Source organism: Cynara cardunculus (assembly GCF_001531365.2).
Source record: "Cynara cardunculus var. scolymus isolate 2C chromosome LG 17, CcrdV1, whole genome shotgun sequence".
In the NCBI taxonomy this organism is placed as follows: domain Eukaryota; kingdom Viridiplantae; phylum Streptophyta; class Magnoliopsida; order Asterales; family Asteraceae; genus Cynara; species Cynara cardunculus.
The window spans coordinates 7,993,871-8,005,066 of NC_037544.1; the positions used below are offsets into that span (position 1 = coordinate 7,993,871).

The window sequence follows — 11,196 nt, forward strand, 5'->3', positions numbered from 1 at the left end:
ACAAGGGTGGTGTCTGATTGGTTTGAGTTTGACTTCAAAGGTCAAAAGTACCTGGAGGTCCCAGGTTCAAATCCAAAGAAGAATAAAAATTCTCTTGTGGCCATGGAGGTTCAAATGCGGTGACTCCGGGCTATCTACAATGCATGTGGTCGCCCTGGGATTAGTTGGCTTACATAGCGGGTTGAATATCTAGGCTAATAACCAACCCGCTATGTAAGCCGACTAATCCCAGGATGACAACCTGCTTTGCAAATAGCCCGGAATCACCGCATTTGAACCTCCATGGCCACAAGAGAATTTTTATTCCTCCTTGAATTTGTTGTATGTATGTAGCTACGTGTGTCTCTACACACCTTAATTTTAATAAATTCAGGGGATTATATGCACGTTTCGAAACCGATATTAAATAATTAAAATCTAATAATCAGTTGCAATAAAAACATATTACAAAAGACGGTACCAAATGCTCAACTCGCAACGGTTTGCAACCATAATGCATACACGGAGGCTAAAACGTGGTATAAACGAACAAAACACAAAGGAACGGAACCAAAACGATGAGTAAATAAATTGGACTTTCCATATCATAACAAAACTGTGAAGCACAATTGATATTTACAAGTGCTATCACCACACGAGCAATCAAAACCCTAAGAAACACGCCTAAACATTACCGGCCTTACTTTTCTCTTTCGTAATCATCACTCCACAAATGCGGCTATTTACAGTTGATCGTTACAACATATGACCTACCGTTGACCACGAGATGCAGCCAAAGAGGATGAGAGATGGCAATACATATTTTCAAAACTCGAGCAGGGAAACATCAAACCAGAGCTGATACTCCTAGCAGCTGCTGCACAAATCATCCTGATAGTAAATTTAATGAGAATACCCTCTACGAGGACTGAACAAAAACTTGTTATCCTACATTTGAAACGAATTAGACTCGTATAGTGCTGAGTGGGACAAAAATGCATATATTTTTTTTTGGTTAGGTGGAACAAAGAATCAGGAATACGGACGAAATTGGTAAATTTACTAAACCACCCAGGTGAAATTAAAACCCTAAAACCTTCCGTAATTCTCCCACCCACCTACATCACTCTTGCCCGTCCAGTGTCCACCTACCTCACTCACGCTTTTATTCATGCAACAGAAAGTACTTGTATTGTTCGTTCAAAAGAACTTAAGTTTTATGGATGGAGGGAGGGATGTTCATCACACAAGAATCAAATGTGTTTTTTCACCAAAAAAATCTAATGATGCCTTTTTCTACCACATCAAGTTGCCAGTGATCACCGTGTCGATTTATGTCAGAAAATGACCTAAACTAAACTGAATGAAAAAGGTTAATAAGTTTTACACTTGTCATACAATTTCTTCTGCACGTGGTTAAATTTTTACAGTCAATTAGTAAGATAAGTTGAAGAAAGGTAAGTTACCTTACATTATCATCGTTGGGGGCTCATTGGAATCTGTGACCGTACGCCACTGCACAGTGGAGAAACAGGGCTTAGGTTCATGGAGACTGGTGTCTTCACAAATGGGTGCTCCAATAGTTGGGCAGCAGTTGGCCGATCATTCGGGTTAACTTGTAAGCATTTAAGGATGAAACTCCGGGCATCTCCAGACAATGTTTTAGGAATACAAGGAGGTTCACCTCTGCCAATTCTGAATAATGCTTGCATCTACGAAAGCAAAAGGGGGTAGGTCCTCATTAGAACAACTTAGTATCCAAAACTACTAAAAACATATAAATTTGGTAGAAATAAGGGCACTATCAATGAAGCAAAGAGAAAAAGAGAGCAGAGAGCACATGTGCTGTATTGTTTTTGGCTTGATCATCAAAAAAAGAGCAAAGAGCATATGTGTGTAGTAAAACATTTACAGGTATTTGGATGCACTCAACAGACTCCGCCCTCAATTGTGCTCTCTGATTTTTGGGGGGGTGATGTGGTTTACTTAGGAGAATAACCTTCTGAGTTCTGACATATTTCTTTTTAAATGCATGACCTTCTAAGAACCCCTTTCTCAAAATCGACTTGAACCTAGCCACCAAAGACGAGAGCAAGAATTTGCTGAAAATAGGGACTTTCCGCTCCAAAATTTTCTATGCTCTAATGTGTTAGGATGAGGCATTTTCCTGTTAGACAGAGGTGTTCTTAAATCTTCAGAAGGTCATGCATCCAAGAGAATCTGTCGGAAGGTTTATTCACTTAAATAACTTGAGTTATGTGGTATTTTATATGCTATTGCAATATTTGTCATATTAATCAAGAGTAGATATTGCTGCATGTTTATGGAAGGTGATACGATTATCCCATGGTTATTACAGAAACAAGTGATGTGTGAACTTTGTTAACCCCAGGTCTGAGTTTGCAACGTATGATTGTCAACTTTGCACAGGACTTCTTCATAAATCCAATTATTTTGAAAGGGCAGTATGGAAACAAACAGGAAATATTGAGGCAAGTGTTATGCATACCCCTTCCAAGTGAGAGTATGGAACTTTACGAGTCAGCATCTCCAACACAGTGCAACCAAGGCTCCAAATATCAGCTGCAAGTCCATATCCCTTGTTCTTCCGATTATTAACAACCTGAGGATGCATGAGCAAATTGTATCTATCAGAAAGCATCCAACAAGAATCACCATCTAGAAGCGACAATCAAACTGACAAATTTTCGGCAGGATAAACTAAACTTTCATATCCCCAGAAGTTTTTGGTGGCGTTAGGTTTGGCAGAATCTGATGGAATCCGAATTATGGATTCCATTTACTCAATTCCATTAGCTTGTTTGGTCTGCAAAACGGGGGGAACTGAATTCCACCAGAATTAGCAAATTCCCTTAGGTGTGGGAATTTATCATTCCTTCACATATCTAATGGAATAAGATTCCATTCCCTTGTAGTTTGTTAAAAGACAAAAATACTACACATGGATAAACATAAACCCCATTCGATTAATACCCCATCCATCCTTACTATTCATATTATTATTATTATTATTGCTATTACTATTATTATTACCAATGTTGTTTTAAATAATATATGGTAATTTAAATAACTTTACTAGTCTTTATAATTCATTCCAAATATGTATTTATAAACCAAACAAGAAACTAGAAAAATATCATTAAAGGGTAATTATGTCATATCGTTATTTACATTTGAATTCCAAATCCAAATCTACATTCTACAAACTACAAAAACCAAACAGAATATTCAAAGAAACTAAATTGAATTCCATTTCATTCTAAGTCCCTCGTATTCCAATTCTTTTGACAAATTCCATTCATTTCGAAAACATTTTGTTGACCAAGCGCCAACTTAGGTTCAATTGCTTCTACCACCCAGTTAAGCATGAATGGTGATAAAAAAACAGTTATATCACATGAAACCATCAAATTGGTAGCAGAGAACCTTCCAATATTCAGGTCCAGTTTGCTGTTATCATGAATCTTACAAGTAACATGTTCACAAGGAGTATATATAAGCAACAGGCATTGGTCACTTTTCCACATAAGAACAAAGATAAAGGAAGAAAGAGTAAACTCTGCTACCATTTCATCTTTAACCAAGTTGTGAAAATTACAGCATGAGATGTTTAGTAGTAAGTACACTACATTAAGGGAGACACATTATGAACTTTCTGGTCATATGGGGGTGGCATACTTCCCAAGAATGAACATGATATGGATTTCAGATGAGTCTCGTGTTATTCCTTTGTACTAATGTTGTATTTCATGTTACTGCTATACAAAGACCAGATTACTGGTTAAGCATATATGACTTTCGGATTGTCAACATAACAATTAAGAATCTATGTCTTCCTGTCATTAGGATATTCACATCCCAAGGGTAGAATTTGTTATCAAATTTTGAAGTGGCTACCCTCATGGCTTTCACTAACCACCACCAATATCCAATACGTTGAAATAAGGATATAACAAACAAGCAGCATCCTGTATCACATGTAACCCACAGGAAAAAGGAAAAAAAAATAATCTACGATCAGCTTAAAGTAACAAACAAAATCATAAGATTCTGTGATATAAAGAAAGATATGGAAAGGATCTAGTGTGGTTTAAATGATAAGATAAAGATGAGGTGTATCAATGCCTGGTGGACACCATATGATTTAATGTCCTTCCCAACTATAGATTAAGAGAATGGAAATAAGTCATAACCTCTGGTGCCATCCAATATGGAGTCCCCTTGCAAGATTTGATGTCATTCAATTTGGTTGCCTACGGATACAAATAGTGTTACATTTTGTAGGTTGTAGAAAGGAAGTCGTAAGATGGAGCAAAGAAAAGAAATTAGAAAGAAATGAAACCATGTGCCAGCTACCTTCGCCAACCCAAAATCTGCAAGCTTCACAGACCCACTCACATCGACCAATATATTAGCACATTTGATATCCCTGAAAGATGAAAATGAATAACTCAGGAGATAATCGATAGTACAACCACTAAGACTTCCACAAACTACGAAACTGCAAAGAAAAAAAAAAGAAAATCTAACAAGCGGCTCATGTAAACCATTAGCTTCACATTAAGCATGAGGTCTCAAGTTGTCATCTCAATTGATTCAAATTTTATACTAGCGCAAGAAAAAGAAGACAAAGAAGAGTAGAAAAGAACAAAAAGAAACTAAATATATTTGGGGGGAGGGGAAACACAAATAATATCAAGTAGCTTCAGTCTGGTGACATATGCACCTTCCAAGGGTAAAGCATTAAAATATAGAATTTTCATAACACCAGCAATTTACATTTGGGAACAGCAAATGTAAGTGATGAAAAACCCATAAAAAGATGAGAGTAGTTCTTTAGAAATATTTACGAACTTATGACATAAACCCGGAGCTTCAGGACACACAGACACAACCAGGAAAGAGAAGGGCAGAAAAGGGAGGGAATATTAATATTTTAAACCAAATCTTTTCCAAAATGCATGAACTTTTACCTATGAACTACATTTCGGTCATGCAGATAATTCAAACCGCTCAAAATCTGCCTTGTGTAGGTAGAAACTTGGGAATCCCGCAGGTGATACTTTTGATAGAGATTTGCCAGTGAACCTTTCGGCATAAGCTCAAGGAAGATATATAGTTTGCCATCATCCTGAAACATCATTTCATCATTTTTATTGGCTTATTAGACATCAATTACATATATACTTATTCTGCCTGTAAAAAGTAACCGATTGAAAGTGAGAACAGTTCAAGAACCCAGGTGAGTGTCTTCTTCCCCATCTTAAAACGTGTTCCCTGTTTCTATCTCTATAACACAGTGAAAAACCAAAAATATGAAGCTAATTCACAAAAGCTAGCCTACTGCAACTACCACCGAGGTAGAAATAGGATCATCAGTACTTCAACACATACATCCTTAAAATCACATAAATTGGAGGCACAAAAAAAATGTGAAGCTTTATCGAGTGTAATACTTAGATGGAGACTCCCGAGTCTAAATAAGAGACATTCATATGGAGTCGACATTTATTTTGAGGATGTGACTAACTTCCTGTAGAATATATAAAAACTGAAGAAGCTGCAGAAATCATGGATGTGATCCATTTTGTGTTAGGCCTAAATTCATTAGTGAAAGGTAGTTTTGGTATTTCCGTTTAACTAGTCCAGAAATAGATGGGGTGGGGAATGTGTTAGGCATACTTACATCATCATAAAGTGAATTGAATGAGTAATAAATTGTTAGAAGAGTTGGTCTACGTCTTCATGGTAGACTGATATCAGGAAGAGTTGGCCTATTCTTGAATATAGGCCATTTACTTGTTCATTAAGTTTGTTTATTGTTAGTTTGCTCTATTAACAGTTATCAATATACTTTATGTTGGGTTCATATCATTTTGATACTCCAGCAGGTGGGAAAAAGTTATTACAAAGAGGAAAAGAAGCCCACAAAAAGGAACATCACCTTTTCTTGTGCCTCCTGCCTCAAGCTTTATTGTTTCATAAACAGGAAATTTTGATATGTACCCTAATAGCGACAATGGTAACACAAATTTATGCTTCTGTAAGGAGGTTTGTTCATAAACATTGAAGAGTTGAAAGAGTATTTTCACCATAATGTTTGTTGAATCTAATGTGGGTCCCAGGTAAGGTAACAGTTCAATGGATAAGAACAGCTAAGTTGATGTATAAGAAAAGCTAAGACGCCTTACATGGTTAGCAACTCTGCTGTCATTTCATGTGTCACATTTCCTGAAACTTGCAGCTTCTTGGAGCATTTGCCCTCTTATTCAAATGATGATGTTTTTAAGTAAATAGCATCTCTCCTAAATGATCAGCTAAGCTTCCACACCCAAAAAGACAACCTTGGTAAGAAACAAATGCATACCTTATCAGTTCCAAGATACCGAACAATGTTATCGTGTTGGATTTGACTTAATAAAAGTATCTCCTGAAACAATAAAAAATATGAAAACAACTCAATGTTCAGCAAATCAGGACTCGATGGTATGTACCCATGCATAGCTAGAACGAAAGAGAAGGGGGAAAAAGAGAACTTATAAATCACCTGTTCAAGTTGAAGAATGCTCTGCTTTCCTTGGCTTCCTTGATCAAGCAATGAAACCTCCTTCACAGCAAAAAAGAACCCATATCTGCAAACAAACATATAGATCCTTAAGTGGATGAAAATGAGAACAACTTAAGAGAGAAAGCAAGAGTGACCAGGCAGAAGGTTTTCTCTCCTTCTAACATAACTGCAAGAATGACATGATGAGAAATACAACAGGCCAGAACAGGGAAAGATAATATATTAAGAGGAACTTCGCTAGACGAATATCTTATTTTTGGTAAAAGTGCTTCCTTTATACATCTAAATCAACAAGAAGATGCACCATATTAGATGAGGAAAAAAGGAAGGATCATCATCCTCTGTTCTCCAATTCCCGATACTAAAGCCATCTAAAAGCCTGATATCACATGAGCTGATAAGGAGCTTTCTGCATTATGGTTTGCAGTCGGTATCAATACACTTAAGTCCCACTGATCCATGTAGTGATCCAAAAAGTTCTAATCACCGAAGAGCATTGTCCTTCAAAAGTTTCTCTAGCAGTGCACTTTCAGTAGGATCATCATTTTTCTATAAGCTACGGACATAGCGTCAAGAGTGAGGACTAACAGCGAGCACCACCCCCACTCCCTAAGGGTCCGTTTTATAACCTTCCAGAATAACTAGATTTATTCCTCCATATTGCAAGAGGCAACAAGTTACACTTGCATGGATACACTTTCCAAGTAAACTACAGATCAAGGAAAAGGCATAGCATTACTTGACCTCTAAACTTAACCAGAGAAGACCAAAGACAATGAACATAACTCAATATCAAGGTCAATTTACTGAAAAGTAGAACTGGCACTTCGATCAGCATTAGAGAAAAAGCACTTTAGATCAGACAAAGCAGTACTAGGACTTTCATCGTGACTACTCTAAACGCATGTCAGTGATCACTACAAGACATGATTAGGACTATGGTCAGTTGACTCAAAAATGCATGTTGAATCATAACAAGGCAGGACTCGTTGATGCAACCCCATCGCTAATACTTTGGCATTGCTCAAACTCAAATGCATGTTATATCGTAACAAGGAATGACTAGGATACTGTTTGACCTTACTTAAGAAATGCACGGCATATCATAACAAGCAGGGTTTGTCATAGTTTTTCTATCCCTGATTTCCTCTCCTAAGAATGCAGCATCTAGCACATTTGAACTTATATTCCCAAAACAATCTCTCTTTGAGACAGGACCAGGGACAAAGGTATTGTTTTGAAGGAACGATGTCATCTTTGTGTTTCCTTGTCCAACAAATATAACCCACAAAATTGGGATGGCAATCAGAAGTATGCATGTATAGCTAAATAGCATAAATGCTATGTCGTAGTGCTGAGATGACTATAAAGGATATATACATAATTTTAGCAATAAAACAAATCCTTAGGTTAGAAACCTCTCCTTGGATAAAATAATCAGTATGTCATGTTGGCTCACCTATTCTACAACTCTAATCCGCAGAATAGCACATCTGCTACTGTATCATTTATGTAGTCTGGCCTTTAAAGTATTTGGTATTATTACTTGCTTGAGCATGTAAAAACTACTATAGATGAATCCTTCCAATGTAACAGCCGTACACATCAAACAGCATCACTGGTACACTTTATATTGATAAAATTGAAGCCAATCTTTGTACAGCTTAACTAAGAATCTCTACACCTTGTTGAGGTCAGATCACGTCCTTATTTGGAGTCTTCTCCAAGAGAAAAGAGGTGGTTTAAGACCATCTTGTGAGGACTGAATTCACCCTATGATATTGTAGTTAAATCCGATTTATATGGGCCACTTTTGCACAGTGAATAAATTTGAAGCTCCCTACGACGTATGTAAGATCTAGTATAACGCTTCATTTTTTCCCCTTGCCTGCTCAGATGAATGGGGTTTTGTAAAATGGCTAAGACCCTCTTCTGCAGAGAGGACTCTGTTTAAAGGACCTCCCCTTTGATATTTTCAGCAATTTTTTAGGAGCAATGCAGCATGAAGAATGAACTGGTGGCTACCATTTTCGTATACAAAAAAAGCCAACAAACCTTGACAATCCCCAAAGAAAGAGAACGTTGGAAACCTAGCACAGGATCCAACTAAATCAGATAAGGGTTTCAAACCTTCTCATCCTTCACTGAAAAGTGAAGATGGAGTAGAGAGTTGCATTCTAATTGCTCAAAGGCAAGTGGTACATACTGGCAGTGCCACAGCACTTGCACAATGCTATGTAAGTACAAAATTGTGTTACAGAAGAAACAAAAGATACAGTAGCAGATCTAGAAAACTGTGTTACAGAAGAAATGAAACACACACTTCAGAAATATCAGTAATTAAGCTCTCTAACAGTTAGCTCCAATTAGATTGTCCATTACAAGGACAAGGCTTCCACAGAAAACGAGGTTGTGAAGTTTATTGTGTACATGCTGAGAGATAAGTTGTATCAACCAGCTATTTCCTATGACTTTCGTTAAATTATAATGCTTTGTGATCGATTAAATATCAGTTATAGCATATCGACATGACATGTCTGTTTTCTCTTGGGTATGCCTAGTAAGATCTAATTATCTCTTCAATTTATTCCCTTGGTCATTACAGCTTGTTAACCGACAAAGAAACTATAAACTCGCTCGCCCATTTTGACAGCTATCCCATCTGCTATAAAGCTACATCAGATGAGAGAAGCCTCCCATGTGTCAAAATAGCAATGCTTGCTTCTAATGACACTTAACTCTGTTGAGTTACAGAACGAGAAGATTCAGATATTTAATCATCATTTTAGAATTAAAGATTCAAGAGTTGATCCACTTAAGAGTCTCCCAACCAGAACCCCTAAAAGTGGTTTGGTTCTTCATAACTCCTAACTAGTTCCTTTTTTAGACTAACCTAACAAAATTTAGACAAAAGGCACATTTCTGCTATTCAGATACCAGATGCAAAATAAATTTGACAGTGTTTTGGCAGAAGATGCAAAAAGGTTGATCTATAGATAACAACAAAAGAACAGGTGACATCCGCAGGCTGTATAAATGGGTGGAAGCCAATATGATGATTATAGAAGCTCTGCCATTACGATAGCAATATCTAAATGTCACTTACTCATTGAAGCCTTCGTAAACAGTTCCAAACGACCCACTTCCAAGAAAATCGCCCTTCTGCCAGTTTTTGATATTGCACCTGATCGATCCATTAGGTGAAACAAAATACTCCAGTCCAGTTGCGGCCATAGAGTAAGCATTGTCCTCGTCATCGGATGTATCCAAAATTGATTGTGGAACAATGGTTCTTGTCATCGTCCCACTCCGCTCTCCATCTTCAACAACTGTAGGTCCAACAATCGCAACCGCATCTTCAATTAACGAGCTAATCACCCTAACTGGTTCAACTGATGTCGACTCTTCATCAGTCCTAGGAGAAAACCCACGAATTAAATCCCATGTCGAAGCATGATTATCCACAATCACTTGTGACCTAGCAGGAGGACGAGCAAGTAACGGCGGCCGGACACCCTTAATTATACTCTTACTCTCCACATAACCTTTCTCAGGAGCTTTACGGGTGTCATCACCATAATGCAAACCCCTAGATTTTTCAACATCAGCCAATTTATCACCATTAATAAATTCCGACAACTGGTTTACACGCTTGATCTCACCAATTCCAAATACTCTGACATCACCGCCACGCATTTCACCTCCATTACTTACCAAAACCCTAGCTTCTTCATCCTTGGTTAATCTCAAACATCCAGTATCACGCTTGACCTCGTCATTACTAACCCTAGCCGGAGATTCAGAAGTCTCCGGAAAATCACTCCCTGGAGATTCTTTGGTTGGATCCGGAGTAAAACAACGAAACCTGGAACCAATCAAATAATTACTATTCGTAGGAGAGCAAGCTTTATGAGCTTCCCAATCAGCCGCCGGAATTGCGAAATCTTCCGGTCCAGAAAGCCCTAGAGACCGGCAAATCAAATCGAACTCGCCTTCAGTTCCTTCAATTCGATAATTAATTACATCAGAAAACAAAGAAGCATCACGTGATTGAGTTCCATGAGCTGATGGCATATCAAACAACGACAAAGATGATGATGATGATGACGACGATGTAGAAGCGTCGTAATCGGCATTTTTGAATGCATTTATTCGTTCAAGCCTCCGCCCTAACCGCTTTTGCTTCGTGTACATGTTCTTCTTCCTTGGTTTCTCTCTCGAGAATTCGCTGCGAACATCGACAGATAGGGTCTGCGCTGATGGTTGACTTTTTGCTCGTCAAAGCATCATTTATATAAAGAAAAGTTACAGAAAATACCCTCATATTTATCCAAATTGTTATCATTGGTCCCTGAGGTTCGTTACAATCAACTTTTAATCTTAAAGTAAAATTAGGGGCGTTCAAAAAACCTTCGCATCCCGAAAACTGTTCAAACCAAACCAAACCAAACATTATGGTCCTGCCAGTTTGACGGTCCGATCTGACATGGAAAAAAGCCAAGTTTTTACGGTCTTGTATATGGATTGAGGCACCAATTTGGTGGTTTAAGCCACTAAATTGCCTATATATAATGTTGTATATGTATAACTCATAAACATAATTAAGAGGCTATTTGGTAGTTGCTGAA

At 37.7% G+C, this 11,196-nt stretch overlaps 1 protein-coding gene across 5 annotated transcripts; it reads right to left on the minus strand.

Moving 5' to 3' along the window:
• Positions 1 to 560: 560 nt before the first annotated feature.
• Positions 561 to 10,797, minus strand: LOC112500494 (mitogen-activated protein kinase kinase kinase 1-like). 5 transcript variants are annotated; one of them, XM_025103991.1, is made up of 9 exons: positions 9,675 to 10,797; positions 6,548 to 6,632; positions 6,368 to 6,430; positions 4,974 to 5,131; positions 4,357 to 4,429; positions 4,194 to 4,253; positions 2,489 to 2,602; positions 1,451 to 1,691; positions 561 to 856 (listed from the first exon to the last, which is right to left on the minus strand). In XM_025103991.1, the coding sequence occupies exons 1-8, from the start codon at positions 10,760 to 10,762 to the stop codon at positions 1,455 to 1,457; spliced, it is 1,878 nt and encodes a 625-aa protein (XP_024959759.1). In that variant the 5' UTR covers positions 10,763 to 10,797; the 3' UTR covers positions 561 to 856; positions 1,451 to 1,454. The 5 variants fall into 5 exon arrangements, with proteins under 5 accessions (XP_024959759.1, XP_024959756.1, XP_024959758.1 ...); XM_025103988.1 differs by having other exon boundaries at positions 561 to 870; XM_025103990.1 differs by having other exon boundaries at positions 561 to 853; positions 1,446 to 1,691.
• Between the last annotated feature and the right edge of the window lie 399 nt (positions 10,798 to 11,196).

Excerpts from the sequence above, each read along its gene's own strand:
- LOC112500494 (XM_025103991.1), bottom strand. The coding sequence starts at position 10,762 with ATGTACACGAAGCAAAAGCGGTTAGGGCGGAGGCTTGAACGAATAAAT. Across the intron at positions 6,633-9,674 it reads GTTTACGAAGGCTTCAATGA|ATATGGGTTCTTTTTTGCTG; the intron begins GTAAGTGACATT and ends GTTTGTTTGCAG. Across the intron at positions 1,692-2,488 it reads CATACTCTCACTTGGAAGGG|ATGCAAGCATTATTCAGAAT; the intron begins GTATGCATAACA and ends TTGCTTTCGTAG.